The 19,687-nt window shown below is 54.1% G+C and overlaps 1 protein-coding gene and 1 long non-coding RNA gene across 2 annotated transcripts; one reads left to right on the top strand and one right to left on the bottom strand.

Annotated features, from left to right (window-relative positions):
- The first annotated feature begins 73 nt into the window (after positions 1-73).
- DHRS11 (dehydrogenase/reductase 11) lies at positions 74-19,645 on the top strand. Its single transcript, XM_030287988.4, has 7 exons — positions 74-277; positions 9,377-9,586; positions 15,690-15,784; positions 16,679-16,808; positions 17,510-17,602; positions 18,174-18,239; positions 19,456-19,645. Exons 1-7 carry the CDS (start codon positions 146-148, stop codon positions 19,495-19,497), a joined length of 768 nt encoding a protein of 255 aa, XP_030143848.1. The 5' UTR covers positions 74-145; the 3' UTR covers positions 19,498-19,645.
- Positions 2,384-8,664, bottom strand: LOC140680308 (uncharacterized). Its single transcript, XR_012051474.1, has 3 exons — positions 8,145-8,664; positions 5,331-5,432; positions 2,384-3,487 (listed from the first exon to the last, which is right to left on the bottom strand). It is a non-coding gene; the product is annotated as an uncharacterized lncRNA (long non-coding RNA).
- Positions 19,646-19,687: the final 42 nt, after the last annotated feature.

The raw sequence follows: 19,687 nt of genomic DNA, 5'->3' as shown, positions 1-19,687 counted from the left end.
GCGTGTCCAGGGCGTGCCCCCATGCTCATACCGTGTCCGGGGCGTGTCCCGGGAGCCCGGGGCGTGTCCGGGGCGTGTCCCGGGGCGTGTCCCCGGGCGGGCGGTGCTTTGTGCGCGGCGGCGGCGGCGGGGCCGGGCCGGGGCCATGGAGCGCTGGACCGGGCGCGTCGCGCTGGTCACCGGCGCCTCGGTGGGCATCGGCGCGGCCGTGGCGAGGGCGCTGGTGCAGCACGGCATGAAGGTGGTGGGATGCGCCCGCAGCGTCGACAAGATCGAGGTACCGGCGAGGGCTGCGGGGCGGGGGGCGCCTCCCCACGAGGCCGGACCCCGCTCGGGGGATGCCCGGCCCCGCTGGGGAGAGGGGAAAGCTGGTTTTTGGGGTGTTTTTAGGTGGTTTTCTTATTTATTTATTTATTATTTATTTATTTATTTAGCCGCTTCTTATCCAGGTTAAAAATAGCATCTCCCCGGCAGCGGGATGGGGATGCGGCCCCTCGGGGATGCGCTGCTCGGTGTTAAAACACGCTCCGCTCCTGCCAGGAGCATCCCCAGAGCCCCCTCAGAAACCTGCTGGCGCTGGCTTTACAATAAAGATGCTTAAAAGAAGGGGTTTTCTCGACATCCTTTCTGTGCGTCCGTCAGCTGTGCCTCGCAGTGGTTTATTTGCCGTTTAGGAAGTTTCCTCTGAGAGAGGAAATAAGTTTTGGTCATCCTAAATACTGCCGTGCTGAGTGTTTGGAGCTAAAGGAGACCTTTAAAATATCCAGGCTTGTGTTTCCCTACCGAGGTGATAAGGGCTCTGCACAGCTGCCTGCACTGAGAATAAATGGTCCAAAATTCATGGAAAGCAAAGCTTGGCATGGGTGGCGTTGCTAAGTGGGGTTGAGTAGAGAAGTGCTTGGGAAAAGCCAAACTTTTCCCTTTTTTCTTTGCGTGTCACGGAGAGGAGGGAGCAGCAGCGGGACTCGGTTCAGCGTCCTTTGGGCTCGCTGCTGATTTTGGGCTTGCCAGGGTTTTGGTGCTGCGGTTTGCAGGGAAACTCTCCAGAGGCTTTCCCAGGTGCAGGTGCCCCGTTGGATGTGCTGGAGCCTCGGGGTGCCTGGCAAAGGATGCTGCAAAGATGTTGTAGCTTCCCTTTCCCCTCCAGAAAGTGATTGCCAATATCGCTGCTTGGGTTTTATTCTGGAATCTTGTCCCTTGGGAAAGAAATCAATGCAGCTTCACGTGAGTTTCCTTCCTTTCTGAACCTTTCCTGGCCAAAATACAGTAGCGTGGGTTTAAAAAGGAGCAGTGCTGGAAGGCTTTGTGTTTTGATTTGAATGTGCACCAGGAGCGATCACTCCTGTATTGATGATTGATTGGTGATCGATTGATGTTTGCAGGTGTGCCGGGCTGCTCCCCAGTGCCCTGTGCTGTGTCACACAGGTGTTCCCACAGCCGCTGGTGTTTGTCCCTGTTCCCTCCCTCCTGCCTGGGACCCGAGTGTGTCTGCAGCGCTGTCACTTGTTTTGCTGGGTGTCTGGACTGTGTTTTGCTCCGCTGCTATTCTGGGTTTATTTATTGTCCAGCATGTTTCCTTAACGAGGAAGAAAATCCCAGCGGTGCTGGAGCCTGGGGGGATCCAGGGTCACTGTGGGAACAGCTCTGTCACCTCCTGGCTGCCAGGGATGCTGTGGGAACTTTGTACCCAATCCTGCCAGCTTCAGAGCTGGGCATGGAGCTTTCCTCCAGGAGATTCACCTTGAGGCTTTTCCTTTAAATTAAATTAAAATAAAATAGGAAGATATCCAGATTTGGAAGCGTTGAGCTGGGGATTTGACTGGGGGAGGGATTTGAGGGATGCTCTGAGGACTGGAGCACAGTGATGGAGGGAGGAGAGAAGGGGAATGTGAAGGAGTTGAGGGTTTGGTGATGCCAGAGCATCACAGCTGTAGGTAACAGAATTATGGAATCCCAGGTGGTTTGGGCTGGAAGGGACCTATGAACCATCCCACTCCAACCCCCATGGGCAGGAACACCTCCCACTCTCCTGGGGTGCTCCAAGGAAGCTTGAGATGGAAAGAGGGCAAACAGCAGGGTGTGAAACCTGGAACACAGAGCTCACTTTGCAGCACAGCAACATCACATTTCATTAAAGTTCATGAAAATAATCAGTTTTAAGGTAAAATGGCTGGAACTCTGTGTGAGGCGGTTTTGTAACCTCCAGCTGACTGAAAGAGCAGGTTGTCTAGTGGGGATTTAGCTCGGGCAATAAATGCTATGTCAAGATTTCTTAATCTCTTGGAAAATCAGATAAGGGCTGGAGGCAAGATAACGAAGGATTTGCAAAGTTGCGTGTTTGGCATTAAACCCGTGTCACAACTCCAGTGGTCTTTATTTGGCTTTTGGAATAAAAATGTTCATGGCTCACCAAAAAAAGCCCCAAAAAAACCAAAACTGCAGAAGGATTTTTTTTTTTTTTCCTTCCACTGGCCACGTTTCCCTCTCTGCTCCCTGTGCTCCCCACTCCTGCTGCTTCTGCTGCCTCAGATTCTTCGTGTGGGTCACCAAACAGGAGCTTTAACAGTCAGACGTCGAGGAATAAAATAGAATTAAAGTGGCTGCATTTTCCTTGTGCATGCCAGGAGGTAATTCAGGTTGAAGGCTTGTTTTGGACACAGAGCCTGGAGGTACTAACAGCTGTCAAGGACTTGTTGGCGTGAGCTCAGCAGCGTTTGCTGCTCTCCAGACACCGCCACGCGTTCCAAGTCAGGAGCTTGAATGAAGCAGCCAAATGTTTTTAGCAGCTTGGAAGAGCAGGATTTTTTTGGGGAAATGCTCCTTGGGTGATGTTCACCCTCACAGGGACCCCCTTGCTGCTCCTGGGGTCTCCAGGGTGCAGAGACTCGCTGAGGTTTACAGGCACAGCCACTCTGGTGCTCCTCAGCTTCCCCCTGCTCTTCTCCAGGAGTTTGTGTTTGGTGTCTGTGCTTGCAGCAGCACAAAAAAGGGGAGAATTTGCACATGCATGGGACAGAATGTTCCTGCCCTCCCAGCTGGCAAAGCCCTCTCTGGGCTTTTATTCAGTGAGATATGTGAGTTTTATTTTGCAGGGTTCTTCCCTGGGCTGGGGAAGGTTTGGGTGGGTTTTTCTGGCTCAGAGGGACTCTGCAGCACAGGAAGGCAGGAGACAGGGAGCTGTTTCCAAGGGTTTGCAGCGATGCTGATACTACAATTTTAATCATTAAAATTGGTTTATTTTACATTTCTAGAGAGTGGCAGAGCTGCTGGCAGGTGCTCTCCCTCCATCCATGGTGTCAGAGCCCTGGATCTGCAGCCTGGCTGGGGCTGTCACTGGTGGGAGATGCTCCAGCTGGGACACTCCCACCTGCTCCAGGTCACTGGAAATCTTCCAGCAGCTTGGTTGCCTTCCTCTGGTGTGACCAGGGACACCATGGATGCCGTGTTCCAAAAGAAATCCATTTTTCCCCCTGTCTTTGTCGGCGTGCTGAGAGCAGAGCCGTGCAGGAAGCAATAAATGTGACTTAAGAGACAAGGTTTAACCAATTAATTCCAATGCATTTGTGACAGGTATTGATCAAAGGTAACATTTATAACCAGGGCCTGCTTTGTCAAGGTTAGATCTTGCTCAGGAAACAGCCTTTGATAAGCTGAGCAATTGATTGCAGGCTGGAGCAGCCCAGGCTCTGAGGAGGCTGTGTGGGAGGAGGAAGAAGGAGCTGAGTCTTCCTCGTGGGATCTGAGCATCCATTTTTGGGCTCTCTGGTCACTTCCATGAACCCTGAGGTGCAAGGGAGGCTCTGGACCCCATGGAGGATAATTAACAGCTAATTGCTGAGTGTGGTGTTTAATTACTTGCAGGCAGATCACATTGGTGGTTTAGGGCTCCCCTGGTTCCATTTTGGCATTTTGTCTGTCCCTGGTGGGTCTGTCCCTCTGCCCAGCAGCTGGGTTGGGTTTCCTGGGCTGTTCCCTCAGGTTTCCCCAATCCTGAGGCAGGAAAGATCCCAGGGCACGGTCCCTGTGGAGTGGGTGACCTTCAGAGTCTCCTTGGCCTGGGGAGGGGTTTGTTCTGTGTTTGGCCAAGGCTTTGCCTGGGGCTGGTGGGCTCAAGGCCTCTGAAGAGCTTTTATTGCCACTTGTCCCTGACCAGATCCTGTCCTGATAAACAGCAGAGATCCCAAATTGCTGTCAGAGTGAGGGGAGCAAATACTGCTCTGTCCTCCTGGATTGCCTCAGCCCTGAAGCTCAGGGGGGTTCAACCAGGTTGGATTCCTCCTCTTTCTCCCCAAAATGTGCTTTAAGAATGTCACTTTGCACCAACCCCCCCTTCTCTGCTGCTCTTCTGCTCCCTGGGGTTTGCAATGGAGCAGCAACACCCTGCTCAGAGCCCTAAAAAGAAATAATAACCGAGCATTTCCTGGGATTTTGGAGCTGGGATGGGGGTTGTGTGCTGCAAGGAAGGCTGTCCTGTGCCTCAGTTTCCCCGTGGAAAGCCTGGCAGCTGTCCTGGGAAGGTGCGAGGGCTGTGCAGGAGGAGAGTTGGACACAGAGGGGAGTTTCTGGATGGTTTTGGGTTTTAGGAGAGTGCCCAGGGTAGAGGTGTGACAAGAGCAGCCCTGGTGCTGTGCAGAAAACACAGTGGTGTTTTCCCTGGGGTTAATGAGCAGTTGAAGCTCTGCAGAGAGCCCAAGTCGAGTTTTTCCCTGTCTCCTGTGTCCTGGTGGGCAGTGCCAGCAGGGATTTCCTGGCTGGCAGTAATTCCTGGGGCAGTCCCAGGTGGGTTTGTGCCACCCTGGCTCTGGGAAATGCTGGATTCCTGTCCCTGCCTGGCCCAGCTTAGCTGGGATTGGGCTGGCAGATGTGGCTGCAGATGTTGGACAGCAGCAGCTGCAGCTGAGTGTGCCCCTGGCTGCTCCTGGCAGGGCTGGGATGGGCTGGAGCCTCCTCCAGGGGTCACACACCTGGGCTGGGATGAGATCCAGCACCTGGCACCCGAATTTGGGAGCTGGGGGCAGCTGTCAGTGATCCCTTACACAATCCCAGCAGGGACCCCAATCCCATCAGGGACCCCAGTGCCAGCAGGGACCCCAATCCCAGCAGTGATCCCATTCCCAGCAGGGACCCCATTCCCAGCAGAGATCCCATTCCCAGCAGAGATCCCATTCCCAGCTGTGTTCCCAATCCCAGCTGTGATCCCAGCACAGCTCCAGCTCTGGGGAGGTGTGATGAGGTGTGATGATGCATCCCAGCATCCCAGCTCAGCCAAAACCAGCTTAGCAGGAGCCTGGCTCCAGTGCCTGGGAAGAAATGGGGAATGGGATATTTACCATATTTATCCTTGGTTCCTATGGGCCAAGCAGCTCTGGGTGGGATTCTCTCCGTCTGGCAGTGGGGACACAGCTCTGAATGTCACTCATGGTCACAGAGTGCTGTGGAAATAAATAAATAAGCCTCACCCCGGTGCTTTATTCACTGTACAGCTCTATTATGCTGTGGTACTGTTATTAAATCTTGATTAAAAGCAGCTTCAGACTTGCCAGTCAGGGGAATGAAAGGGTTTGTGAGCCCCCAGTTTTCTTTCACAGCTGTGGTGCTGTTTGTTACAGTTTTTCTCCTTCATTTCCTTTAGATAGCAAAATAATTGGGGTGATTTCGGTGCTTTTCCAGTTGGTTTCTTGGTGCAGCTCTGTGTTCAAGCACAGGCTCAGGCAGCAGGACACAAGCACCTGTGATGAATGGCAGGTTAGGGCAAAAATCACCTAATGGCTCCTTCTGGCTTTACTCTCTCTGAACTAAATGTGTCTGGAGTTCATGGGATGCTTTACCAAATAAAGCCCTACTTGACTCCTTCCTTCCTTTTCCCTCCTCTTTAGAGCCCCTTAACATTTTTATATCAATTAATTCTGTATAACCATTTCACCAGGACTGAATGGGGATGCAGGGCACCGTGCCCCATGTGCACAAAGAGCTTTAACCCCTTCAGGGGAGGACTGGTGATTTCTGAACACAGCACACAAATTATAACTTCTTCTTTAGAAACAAGGCAAAAAATAAGAGACTTTTTACAATCTCAGAATCATCAATACCACAAATTCCAACAGATTTCCATCTCCAGCTGCTGGACTTGCACTGGCCTCGTCTGTACTGATGTATTACCTGCTCACTCTCAAGTTGGTTATGGAATCTGGAAAACCAGCTTTTTTTCTCCTTTTTTTTTCTTTCCTCCTTGTGCATGTGGTGTGTCCAAAGTGGAATGAGCATCACTCGAGTGACTTAATGGATGCTCTGAAAAAAACCCCAAAACCTCGGCGAGCTCCTGTAGCTGCAAGATGCTTTTCAAAACTCTCTTGCAAACTTGCCTGCAGTTGATGTTTCTTTGAAGAGTCTGTGATGACTCTTTATCTGTAGATGGTTGAAGCACTGCTCAGCCCTGCCTGGATGTCAGCACTTGGTTTTCAAAGAGAATTTGTTAGCACAAGTGCAGCCTGAGAGATGAAAGGAGCTGTGCTGGAGACACCAGACAGGGAAAGAAAGGTTTGAGAGGGATTTGATTTCCCTGGTCGGTGGTGTCAGAGGAGCTTTTCTCCCAGGGTGGAAGTCCTTCCTCCTGGTGGAGCTGGAGGCTGGCTGGGTGTCAAAATCTGTGGTATTGATTATTCCCAGATTGTAGAAAGTCTCTGTCTGTCAGCCCCGCTGCCAAAGCAGAAGCCATAATTGGTCTGTGCTGTTTCAAGGTTGTTTATTCTGTTTATCTCTAACATGTTCTGCTGCCCTGCCGCAGCTCTGTCCTGCAGGGCAGCGTGTGGGGCTCTGCCCTCAGTGGGATGGTACAAACATTAAATACCACAAACTACCTGTGCTGGATTTACAATAACGTGCCAATATCTGTCACCTACGTTGGACAGTGTGTCCCCAGCCTGAACCAACAGAAAAATGCCAACACCACAGTGAAACATGGAGGGCATGAAGAAGGAGAAAAAGGACAAGGCACACCCAATTTCCTCCATCTTGTCCCCTTTGGACCCCTAAGCTAGAATCCTAAAATTTACTTTTGCACCCGTGCCACACTTAATTATTACTGATATCAAACCCTCAGAGCTGGTAATTCATCCTGTAAGATTGAAAACTCTTTTCCATGGGCAGAGATCACAGACAGTGTCTCTGGGGGCTCTGTCCAGGGGGGTTCCTGACCCCTGCCAGGGTCCCAGGGCAGCCAGAGGGAAGCCCTGGACACCCCTGGCTTCCTCTGCTCCTTGATCTGTGTCTGTGCTGAGCAGGGAGAGGTGGCAGTGGCAGCTGGACATGGGAACAGCTGTGGAACACAGCCCTGTGTCCCTCGGGGCTGTCACTGAGCTTGTCTGTCCTTTCCTGTCCCTGTTGGTGGCCCCTCTTCCCTCCAGCCAGCTCTCCTGGCACAGATCCTGCTTGTATTTCTCATTTTTGAACATCTCTGGCGTTGCTTGATTCACACACCAGTTCATGGTCCTTTTGCCCCTTTTCCCCTCCTGTATCTTTGCAGGGACAAGGCCTCATCCCTGGAGCAGTTTAGAACCTTCCAGCAGCCCTTGGTACTGCTGTGAATTTCCTAAACGCTGCTCTTGCAGATTTTCCCCCTCCTGGACTGTTTTCTCAAGTGCTCCAATGGTGAAAAGGAATATATAAAGGAATATATAAAGGAATATATAAAGGAATATATTTTCCCACTCCCATCAGCACATCATCAGCAAGGATAGCAAAGTGCAGGCAGCCCCAGGAGGGCACAGAGAGGTGGGATTCAGTGCTGGGGGCACCTTTGCTCAGGCAGAGATGCTGCCAGCCCAGCCTGGCAGGGCTCTCTGGGGATGCTGCTGGGATGGATCGATCTCAGACTCGGCTCAGCCCGTCCCCTCCTGGTGCTGTGAGAGCAATAATAATCATTCCTGGGTTCTGCAGGGCCTGCCCTGAGCTGGGAACAGGCAGGAGAGCAGCCCCTGCACCACAGCTCTGCCCTGGGCTGCTTTTGGCTTGTGGGCCATGGGAGCTGCTGGGGTCTGGGGAAGGCAAAGCAGCAAAGCTGCAGCTGCCTGCTCAGGGTCTCATCCTGGGAAACGCTGAAAACCATTTACCAAGCAGCCCCAGAGCGCTTCATGGTCCAAATTTACCCCAGAGTGCCTCAAGTGAACGAGGCTGGGCTGCGGGGAGGGCTGGGGATGGGCTGGTGCTTGTCCCTCTGCAGGGCAGGAGCTCAGAGCTTGGTGATTCCAGGAGATTCCTGCACTCCTCCTTTTCTGAAAGGCTGGGAATGGCAGTGCCTGGGATGCAGGGAGGAGTGGGAAAGCTGCCCATGGCAGGAGCAGGGCGTTAGGGCACTCGCTGCCGTGTCACTGTTGGTGACACCGCCACGGGCCATGCGCTCCGGTGACCTGGTGGGTGTTTGTAGCCAAAATCCATCTCCCCGCAGGAGCCAGACATCATGTGGCTGCTGCCTGGCGCTGGGAGCTGTCACTGTCACTGCACTGCTGTGACACGTCGGGGAGGAGATGCTGCTTCTCATTAGTGTCAGGGGAAAGGGCACCCTCGGAGATGTGGCAGCAGCTCCCGGCCTTTCCTCGGCTTCCTATCACCAGCCTGACAAAGGGCTGGGATAGCTGGAGTCATCCTTGGGCATGGCTAACGAGGAATTGTCAGCCTGGCAGACGTGCAGCCTGGTGCCAGGGCAGGAGGGATTTGTGTTGCCCAGGGTGCTGGACGGGCACTGAGCGTGCCCTGGGTTCAGAAACTGAAAGGCTGAAGCTCTCAGCTTCTCCTTTTTCTTAATTAGCATCCCAGAGATTCTTCCCCAGTGCCTGCTTTTCAGCTGGGTTAGGTTAGCCCTGAGGTTTAGTTTCAGGAGTGGCTGGATAAGCTGCTCTATGGAGAGAGGGGATGATGGCTCTTTCCATCCTCTCTGCTGGCTCTTTTTCCCCCTTCCTGTTGGCTGTTTCCATCCTCCCTGCTGGCTCTTTCCATCCTTCCTGCTGCCTGTTTTCCCCGCTTCCTGCTGGCTTGTTCCATCCTTCCTGCTGGCTCCTTTCCCCCTTCCTGCTGCCTGTTTTTCCCTTCCTGCTGCCTGTTTTCCCCATGGCTGTTTTTCTCCTCCCTGCTGGTTGTTTCCATCCTCCCTGCTGCCTGTTTTTCCCATCCTCCTGGCTGTTTTCCCCATCCTGCTGGCTGTTTCCATCCTCCCTGCTGCCTGTTTTGCTGGTTTTCCCATCCTACTGGCTGTTTCCATCCTCCCTGCTGCCTGTTTTGCTGTTTCCCCATCCTGATGGCTGTTTTCCCCCTCCCTGCTGCCTGTTTTGCTGTTTTTCCCATCCTGATGGCTGTTTGTTGCCCTCCTGCTCTGTCTCCCCAGAAGCTGGCAGCTGAGTGCCAGAGCGCTGGCTACCCGGGCACGCTGATCCCGTACAAGTGTGACCTGTCCAACGAGGAGGAGATCCTGTCCATGTTCTCGGCCATCAGGACCCTTCACCAGGGCGTGGACGTCTGCATCAACAACGCGGGGCTGGCCCGGCCCGAGCCCCTGCTCTCGGGGAAGACAGAGGGCTGGAGGACCATGATAGATGTGAGTATTCCCCCACAGGGACCAGGAGCTGGGCCACTTTTCTGCCTCTTCTGGCCACCATCTACTCACTTCAGAGCTGAGCATCTGCTCCCCAGCATGCTCTGACAAAGTTCAGTTTTGCTGCTTGGGGAGTGGAAGAACATCCCGCCCTGCTGAGCCTTCACCTTGGAGGATGGAGTCACAGCAGCATTTTTCCATTTTTCCTTTCGCTCACTGGCTTTCTGAAGGGTGAAGAGCCTCCCTTTCTCCCTTTTCCTTTTTTTTTTCCTTCAATAAAGCAGGAAATGGAATGCCAGGCGCTGGGTTTTGCAGCTAATCCTGTTAGTTGTAGCAGTGGTTTGTAGAAATGGGCAGATTCTTTTTGGCTTAAAAAGCTGTAATGCTTTTTTGTCTTTATAGCTTAATTTTCTGCCCTTAATCTGGTTAGGGCTGGATGTGAATGAGAGTATTTCACGTGCTGAAGTGGGAGTTTTGCACATGGCCCATCCCATTTACAACTTCTCCCTGAGTCTTCCTCTCCTGAGGTGCTGCTGGGCATCTTTCCTGTGACTTCAGCATTTTTGGCCATTATGTGGAGGCCCTTTTCTGCACATAGCAGTGGCAGCCACAGCTGTGGGACCTCAGGATGCTTTGGTGTCCTTGCAATGTCTGTGGCCAGTGAGGTGCTGAACTTTTCATGGAGTGGTTTCCCCTCCTGTGCCACCTTCTCTTGTGCATGGGAACGTTTTCCCTGCAGGAGCAGGAGTGGAACTCATGGCTGTGAGCAGCCCTTGTGGCACCTCCAGCAGCTCTGAGAGCTCATCCTGATGGAGGGAAGGACATGTCTGAAAAGCTGTTTGCAGCTGCAGGAGGCAGCAGGGACGTGTCAGCTCCCCTGGCTGTCCTGTGCCCTGGGAGCTGCGTAAAGCCAAACGGAGGAGCGCGCTGAGACTTCAGACCCCTTCTGCCAGGGCAGGAGCTGCCATATCCTGCCTAATTAAGTTCTTGTTAGGATTTTGGCCCGACTGCTGGCTGCTGTGACTGCAGCCAAGGCGAGCTGAGCCCAGCTCTGTCTGCCCAGGCGGGTTTTTGGGGGCTGCCCAGCCCGGGTCACTGCACGGCCGCATCTCCCGGCCCCGGTTGCCATGGAGGCTTTGAAGAAAATGAAGTGAAGTGTAGCTGAGGCTGAGCTGTTGGTCAGTTGGACACTGCCCAGCCCTGAGCCAGGCCCTGGGGGTCACCTGGGCCTTGGAAACTCCCTGTGCTGGTCCCTGGCGCTGTGTTCTGTGTGCATCCCTCAGGGATGCTGCGTGTCCCTCGTGCTCCTTTGTTTTTGTCAGGTGGGCAGGCCTGGAGGGGAATTGTGGATTTTCCAGCTTCCCCAATCCATATTCCCTTCCCTGGCTGCTCAGCTGGAAGTGCTCCCTTTGTCTCACCTTCCAGCATTGGTAGGGAGAAAGATTTTGGAGTGGGGATTGTCCTGTGTGAGACACTCCAGGGTTGGTGTTCACAGTGGCTCCAAATTTGGGGGCCTGTGGGGTCCCCCCTGCTCATGGGGGCTGCTTTGGGGTGGGATGGGTGGGGAAGAGAGGCAGGGTGGGGGAACATTTCATTCCCAGGGATGAGCTGTGTGGCTGCCTCTGCTCCCACTGCTTGGCAGAAGTGCTGTTGCAGCAGCCTGAGGCACCCCAGCTTTCTCCCCGTGCTGGCAGATATTTCCCTCTCACCCTCCTCCAGCAGCTGCTGGCTTGGCTCCTGATTTCTGTGGTAATGGAACAAGCATTCCAACATAAAGGCAGAGCCCTGGGATGCTCCAGAGCCCAGAGCTTCACAGCCCTGGGATGCTCCAGAGCCCAGAGCTTCGCCCACCCCGGCCTGGGCAGCCTGACAAGGCTGGGCTCTGCTTTTCCTGCTGTAGGAACAGCTCAGTGCAGTTTTCCCTTCTGTTCTGTGCCCCTGCTTTGTGGCAGTGTCCCCTGGCAGTGTCCCCTGGCAGTGTCCCTGTCTCCAGGCCCTGCAGGCGCCGTGGCAGGGCTGGGGGGGCTCTGTCCCCCTGCCAGGGCACCCCAGAGCAGCCCTGGCCAGGCCCTTTCCCTCACAGGGAGGGCTGCCAGCGCCTTCCAGCCTTTGCAGAGCTGTGTGGCAGCAGGGAGGCTTCTTCCCGAGCTTCCCTGCAGTGCTGGGAGACGCTGTGGGAGAGTTCCAGGGCACCTCTGGGCTGCAGGAGGGGAAGAGTTTCCAAACAGCCATCGACCCATTGATTTTGGAGGCATTAGGGCCTTAAATTAAAGGCTTTTTTTTTTTTTTTTTCTTTTTGGTAAATTGATTTTTTGCTTCCATGCATTTCTTATGAGCTTTGAGGCTCTGCGTCCTTCCAGATTCCCCTCTCAGTATCTTTCTTCTTGCTATACATCTAACAGTCAAAACCATGTTATAATTTACTTATTCCTCTCCTTTTCTAATGTTCTGGTCCTTTATTGTCTGGTATTTATTCCCAAGGCGGGAGCTGCTTCTCCCCAGGCTGCAGGAAGTTTGGAATTGGGAATAAGGCAGCACAGAGCCCTGCCTTGCCAGCCAGCAGAGCTGCAGTGGGTGCAGGAGGGAAGGTGTCACCTCAGGCAGGTTCTGAGCCCATCCTCCCTTGGTTCACAGCTTCCCCCATTTTCTCACTGGTTTGTGAGGCTGGGCTGGAGCTTCCCCCATTTTCTCACTGGTTTGTGAGGCTGGAGCAAAGTCCTGAAGTGAGGAGGAGCTGGGGCTGGCTGCTGTGCACACACTGAGCCTCTGGGGCTGCAGCAGCTCCTTCACGTCTCACCCACTGACCTTTCCAGCCAGGAATTCAAGCTGAACTTCCCATTTTCCCTGCTCAGGGCACGGAGGGCTGCAGCACACATCCTCTCGCTCCTCTGGACACGGAATGGGTTTGATTCTTGGCGTTATTCACTGACAAGCCAGGCTCTGTTCCTCTTTTTTGCTAAACCATCTGTGCAGGGATATGTCTGCTATAAGCTGTGCTTCCATATGTGCTCTGGAGCTGGGGCACTGCTTTGGGAGCCTTGGAAATGCTGATTCTGGGAAAGGGAAGTGCTGAGCACTTCTAGGAACAGGACCTTTTGTGTTCTCTAGTCTGGCAGCTGGAGCTGGCTAATTGCTGGGAAATGTGGTGGCTGCTGTCGCTGAGCAGGGCCCAGGTGTGTGGGCCACAATGCCCTTTGAGCCTTTTCTCCCTAAAACAGAGGCAGAAAAATGTCTGGTGTGGGTATTTGTAACACCAGCCTCGGGTCACACACACTTGCTCATTTCCCAGATGTGTTTTTAGGTTCCTGAGTGCCCGTTCCACGTTTTGAAATGGGATTTCATCCCAAAAACCAGTCTGTGCTGGTGGGAAAAGGCCATCCCAGCTCAGCTGCCTTCCAGCCAGTTGTTGTGTTGTCCCGTGGGGTTTTATCTCAGGACTTTCCCATGTGGCTGTCGATTGGGATCTTGCTTTGCCAGGAGTGTCAGATCTGACTTTGCCCGGGGGATGCTGCCCTGGCTTTGGGATGATGTTACCCTCTAGTGGTGCTCCAAAAAGGTGCTGCCTGGTGGCTGAGGGAGCAGGGATTGTTTGTCATGAAGGGTTTTACACCAGCCTGTTGGAATCTGTGCTATTGATGATTCTGAGATTGTGGAAAGTCTCTGTCTGTCAGCCCCACTGCCAAAGCAGAAGCCATAATTGGTCTGTGCTGTTTCAAGGTTGTTTATTCTGTTTATCTCTAACATGTTCTGCTGCCCTGCCGCAGCTCTGTCCTGCAGGGCAGCGTGTGGGGCTCTGCCCTCAGTGGGATGGTACAAACATTAAATACCACAAACTACCTGTGCTGGATTTACAATAACGTGCCAATATCTGTCACCCACGTTGGACAGTGTGTCCCCAGCCTGAACCAACAGAAAAATGCCAACACCACAGTGAAACATGGAGGGCATGAAGAAGGAGAAAAAGGACAAGACACACCCAATTTCCTCCATCTTGTCCCCTTTGGACCCCTTATCTAGAATCCTAAAATTTTACTTTTGCACCTGTGCCACACTTAATTATTACTGATATCAAACACTCAGAGCTGGTAATTGATCCTGTAAGATTGAAAACTCTTTTCCATGGGCAGAGATCACAGACAGTGTCTCTGGGGGCTCTGTCCAGGGGGGTTCCTGACCCCTGCCAGGGTCCCAGGGCAGCCAGAGGGAAGCTCTGGATTCCCACACCAGCCCACACCCACACCCCAAAGCCCTGGCTCAGCTGCAGAAGGGAACTCCTGCTTTCCCTGCTGTGGAACCCCAAATCCTGCCCGTGCCCTTCCTGCTCTGGGCTTCCCCCCAGTGCTGAGGGAGCCTTGTGCTGTTTTCTCCTTGCTGGCACAGCCCGGGTGAATTGCCAGGTTAAAGATTGATCTGCAGCCCCAGTGTGATGCTGAGGTGGCCGCAGGGCTCTGCTGGGCCAAAGTGCACTTGGGTGGGGGTGAGGTTCCTCTCCTGTTGCCTGGATCAGATTAAATCCCTCTTTATCTCTGGCCAAGACAGGGATGGCCTCTGGCAGTGGGTGGGGAATAACGACCAGACAAAAGCAGTGACAGAGATCTGACCCCGCTGCTCTTTGTGCTGCTCAGTGATTGCATCTCCCAGCTCCATCCCTTCCCAAACCAGTGCCCCTCTCCTGCCTGGCCTTTTGTGCCAGCAAGTCCCAGTTATTCTGCCCCATTCCTGTTCTTTGTTTTCCCAGCAGTGACCCCCCCAGCCCTCTCCCATCTCCATCCCTTCCTGGTCTCTTTTTTTGATATCCCAAAAGGGTCAGGGATATCCCAAAAGGGTCAGGGAGATCCTAAAAGGGACAGGGATATCCCAAAAGAGTCAGGGAGATCCTAAAAGGGTCAGGGAGAACCCAAAAGGGTCACGGAAACCCCAAAGGGGACAGGGATATCCCAAAAGGGACAGGGATATCCTAAAAGTGTCAGGGACACCACAAAGGGGTCAGGGATATCATAAAAGGGTCAGAGAGATCCCAAAAGGGACAGGGATATCCTAAAAGGGTCAGGGACATCCCAAAGGGGTGAGGGATATCCTAAAAGGGTCAGGGATATCCCAAAAGGGGACAGGGATGTCCCTTTTGTTCCTGCTGCTCCACCTGCCTTCTGATTAATCAGAAAATCAGTTCTTGCTGGAGAGTGCAGTGTGTTCAGACCCTTCTGGGCTGCTCCTTCAGCTGGCAAAGTGACACGGTGCCAGACAGGACCTTCCAAATCTCAGCCACCCGAGCAATTAGCCTGCTGCTGAGATTGCTGCTCATCAGTGCTGCACCTACCTCTGGGCCCTGTGTATTCCAGCTGGGAGAATTCCCTTATCTTTTATCATCTTCCCAGCAGCTTTGGCTCTGTGTTTTGGTCAGGACAGGCTGGAGGCAGCGGTGCATTGGTGCTTGTGGAGGTGACAGGGGCGAGTTTAACCGAGCCAGGGCACGCTGGGGAGTGCTGGTGCACAGAGCAAGAGCCTGGAGTGCCCTGGATCCTGCAGGACTGGGGAAATTGCCAGTCAGGAGTGGGGAATTGCCAGTTTGGGCTGAGGCAGGTGTCAGCAGAGTGACAGCTCGGTGGCTGCCCCAGCCCCAGCCCCAGCTGCCCACCCTGGCATTCCCTGTGGCACCAAGTGAGCTTTGCTTCCTGTGCCTGGGAGCTCTTTTGGTGCCTCCTGAGAGCTGCTGGCCCTCTGACAGGCAGGATCTGGGGATTTCCTCATTAAGGAGCTGACCTAATTACCTGCTGTTAGTGCCCTGCCAGCTGCCCAAACCCCGGAGTGCTCCCAGAGCCACCAGCTCTGGCAGGGCTGCTGTGAGGAGGGGTTTGCTCTCCCTTCATTGGGCTTTACCCTCACACCTGCCCCTAAAACAACCAAATCCTTTTATTCCTGCTCCCTCTGGGTGTCTGTGCACCCCCTGTGGGGTGTGAGGATGAGCAATTCCCTCTTTGGGTTTTCCTGGGAATTGCCAGGACAGGCACTGGAACTGATATCCCAGATTTTGGGCACACAAAGGCACATCAAGGGGTGCCAGGCAGGGCTGCTGGCCTTAATTTCTTCTTCTTTTCTCCCCCCTCAGGTCAATGTGATGGCTGTGAGCATCTGCACCCGGGAGGCTTATCAGTCCATGAAGGAGAGAAATATAGATGATGGGCATATAATTAACATTAACAGGTGAACAAAGGGGGGTGTGGGATCACCCTGGGGCCTTCCTGCTCCTCCCTGAGCACAGAGAGGATGGAAGAACCGGGTGGGGCCAGCCCTGGGGGCTTCTTCTTCTTCCTCCTCCTCCTCCTCACCTTCCAGGAAGGGTTTGAGCACTGGAGTTTCAAGCTTGCTCTGGTGCTGATGGGGTTTGCTAAGCATTGTGGTGGTTCAGACTTCCAAATTAATCTTTGCTGGTCTAAAGTGAGGATATCCCAAACCAGGGAGAAAAGGACATCCCAAACCAGGGAGAAAAAAAGGATATCCCAAACCAGGGAGAAAAGCGTGCTACCAACCACTGCTGACGGGGCAGGGCTGCTCAGGAAGGTTTGGAGCTGCCCAGGAAGGTTTGGAGCTGCTCAGGAATGTTTCTGGAGCTGCCCAGGAAGGTTTGGAGCTGCTCAGGAATGTTTCTGGAGCTGCTCAGGGAAGTTTAGAGCTGCTCAGGAAGGTTTGGAGCTGCTCAGGAAGGTTTCTGGAGCTGCTCAGGAAGGGCTGGAGCTGCTCAGGAAGGTTTGGAGCCACTCAGGAAGGTTTAGAGCCACTCAGGAATGTTTCTGGAGCTGCTCAGGGAAGTTTAGAGCTGCTCAGGAATGTTTCTGGAGCTGCTCAGGAAGGTTTGGAGCCGCTCAGGAAAGTTTCTGGAGCTCCTCAGGGAAGTTTAGAGCTGCTCAGGAAGATTTCTGGAGTTGCTCAGGATGGTTTGTAGCTGCTCAGGAAGGTCTGGCTGTGCCACAGGAGCCTGTGTTGGTGCCTGTGCCCCGCTGCAGCCCCGTGCCAGCCCCTGGTGGGTTCCTTGTGGTGCCCTGAGTGCCCCGGGGTCCCTCCCAGCTGGCAGCAGCGTCCCCTGTGCTCTGTCCCCAGCATGAACGGGCACAGCGTGGTGCCCCAGTCCGTGGTGCATTTCTACAGTGCCACCAAGTACGCGGTGACGGCGCTGACCGAGGGGCTGCGGCAGGAGCTGCGCGAGGCCAGGACCCACATCCGAGCCACGGTGAGTGCCAGGGCCCCCTGCCCCTCTGCCAGCCAGGGGCACAGCCCTGCCCTTTGGGGAGCAGCCAAGGGGAGCAGAAATGGTGCTCAGCACACTGGGAATGGTCAGGAAATTGTGAATGCCAGGGCTCCCTGCCCCTCTGCCAGCCTGGGGCACAGCCCTGCCCTTTGGGGAGCAGCCAAAATGGTGCTCAGCACACTGGGAATGGTCAGGAAATCCTGAATGCCAGGACTCCCTGCCCCTCTGCCAGCCTGGGGCACAGCCCTGCCCTTTGGGGAGCAGCCAAGGGGTGCAGAAATGGTGCTCAGCACATTGGCAATGGGCAGGAAATCCTATGGGGAGCTGTCTCAGGTTGGGGCGCTGAAGGTCTGGGAAGGGATTTTTGGGGTGCAGTTGATTGTTGGGGGGTTACATCAACAGAGGGAGGCACTCAGCTGGGCTGTTGGTGCTCAGTCAGAGCTTTTCCATGTTTTTCTTGGCTTCTCTGGGCTGTGAGGAGGGAGGTACCACCAGAGGTACCTGCCACAGCAATCAGTAAGGCAAGGTCTGCTCACTTCAACTGGTCCCTTGAAAGTGGGTGGGAAAGGAGAATAACAGAAAAATTAACTTTATTTTTAAAAAATTATTTTGCTGAAGGGGAGTTACAAATCCTATTAGGTTATATTACACATCCTATTAGGATGTGCTCTGCTTTTTTCCAGTGTATATCTCCAGGACTGGTGGAAACAGGATTTGCTTTTAAACTTCACGATAACGACCCCGAGAGAGCTGCTGCAACCTACGAGAGCATTCGGGTAGGACTGGCAGGAATGGAAGCAGAGGGAAGTGGCTCTGATTGTCATTGAACAGTCTTTCTCCTGGATTATTGGCTCCAGAGAGTCCCCCGTGCTCTCCAATCTCAAACCTCACATTTTCCACTGGTATTTCCACATTGTGCAGGTTTTCATTTGAGTTCAGTTTCCAGCTCCTTACATTTGTGCTTTTATTGTGATGCTTTTGTGAAATAAGTGTCAGTCAGCTTTGCTGTTTTGCAGGCTGTGACTTTTCATTGCAGAGGAGACAGGACAAGCAGAGGTGCCAGCACAAGGAGAAGTGTTTCTTGCAGGTGGCACGGGTTTTCCTGTGGGAATTCCTGACAGAATTCCTGTGCCAGCAGTGAGATCACCCACAGCCATGGAAGAACCGCCAGCACCAGACACATCCTTTGGTCCATTTTCAGTGGGTTGGGCATTTCCTGCTGGCTGGCACCTCCTGGCATGTCCCAGTGACACTGTCTGACCTCAGCAAGGACGGGCAGGAGAGGAGGGATCTCGTGGGAGCTCTGTGGCTGCCCTTTGACCCAGGGCCCCTCTGCTGTCCTTGCAGTGTCTCAAGGCTGAAGACATGGCCAATGCTGTCATCTACGTCCTCAGTGCCCCTCCTCATGTGCAGGTAGGCTGGGGCTGGGGCTGGGGGGGTGAGGGCTGCCCTGGCCTGGCTGATCTGCTGCTGGATCAGCTGGGAGCTTAGGGAGCCTGCTCTCCCTGGGGATTAGCAGGGATCACGTTTGTTTACACTTCCAGCCCTGGGATGGCACTGCTGGGGCTCTGGCACTGCTCAGGGTGTGGGATGGCACTGCTCAGGGCGTGGGATTGCTCTGGGATGGCACTGCTGGGGCCCTGGGATTGCTCTGGGATGGCACTGCTGGGGCTCTGGGATTGCTCAGGGTGTGGGATTTCTCTGGGATGGCACTGCTGGAGCTCTGGCACTGCTCAGGGTGTGGGATTGCTCTGGGATGGCACTGCTGGGGCTTTTCACATCCCTGTGGATTCAGCAAAGGCTGAGCTGGCTTTGATTCTTCCCCCAGAGGGTGCTGGGGCACTGCTCAGGTTCCCCAGGGAATGGGCACATTCCCAAGGCTGTCACAGCTCCAGGAGTGTTTGGACAGTGCTCTCAGGGTGGGGTTTTGGGGTTTGGGCAGTGCCAGGAGCTGGACTGGATGATCACTGTGGGTCCTTTCCAGCTTGGGATATTCTGTGCTTCCATGATCCCAGAAAAGGGCAGTGCAAGACAGGGGGATGTGAGGGATAGGGGCACACTCTGCCCTTTTGGATGGTGCCATCTGAGATTTGCTGAGAGTCTTGGCTTCTGCCAGCTGCCAAAGGACGTGTTGGACCTGCTTCCCCCGTGTGAGATGCCAGAGGGACGCTGCTCCTGAGAAAGCAGGAATGCCTGGCCAGCAGGGCTGGAGGCAGGGAGCAGCAGCAGGGTTCCTGTTGAGAGAGCAGACTTTGGTCACCAGAGCTTCCTCAATGTCTGGGGTGGACTCTGCTCCCTGGAGCAAGATGTGTCCCGTGACACCTCATCCCTGGGGATAAATGGCTTTTCTTGGCTTAAAAAGATGAAAAGCCCTGCCTGTGGCAGCCCTGTGAGCTGGCCAGACTGCAGCCTTGAGCCCTGGGGTTTGTAACCGGGTTCATCCTGCACCTTCCCCGAGTCTATTTGAGTTTTTGCCGCCTGCTAAGGCAGAGCAGGTCCCTCCAGCTCTGCTTTCCTCCCAGCTCAGGCCAGCAGCTCATTCCTGCTCACAGGCTGCTGCAGCACAGGAGTGCCCAGTGCAGAATTCCTCTGCAGAATTCCAGTTCCACCCCACGCTGGTCTCTTGCAGATTGGGGATATCCAGATGAGGCCCACAGAGCAGATCTCCTAGCAGGGGAGGAGGAGGATGAGGAGGACCACGAGCAGCACCGTGCCCACTCCACCTGGAGCCCTCTGGCAGCCCAGGGTTCCCTCGGCTGGCTGGCAACATTTTAATCAAGGATCATGTTTGAAGAATTATTTTTCTCTCCCTCTCTCTGAGCTGGTGCTGGTGCTGAGCCAGTTTTTTAAAAAAAAAACCA

Source organism: Taeniopygia guttata, chromosome 19 (genome assembly GCF_048771995.1).
Source record: "Taeniopygia guttata chromosome 19, bTaeGut7.mat, whole genome shotgun sequence".
NCBI lineage: Eukaryota > Metazoa > Chordata > Aves > Passeriformes > Estrildidae > Taeniopygia > Taeniopygia guttata.
This window is presented reverse-complemented; position numbering and strand designations above follow the sequence as displayed.

Excerpts from the sequence above, each read along its gene's own strand:
- DHRS11 (XM_030287988.4), top strand. The coding sequence starts at position 146 with ATGGAGCGCTGGACCGGGCGCGTCGCGCTGGTCACCGGCGCCTCGGTG. Across the intron at positions 9,587-15,689 it reads GCTGGAGGACCATGATAGAT|GTCAATGTGATGGCTGTGAG; the intron begins GTGAGTATTCCC and ends CTCCCCCCTCAG. Across the intron at positions 16,809-17,509 it reads GGACCCACATCCGAGCCACG|TGTATATCTCCAGGACTGGT; the intron begins GTGAGTGCCAGG and ends GCTTTTTTCCAG.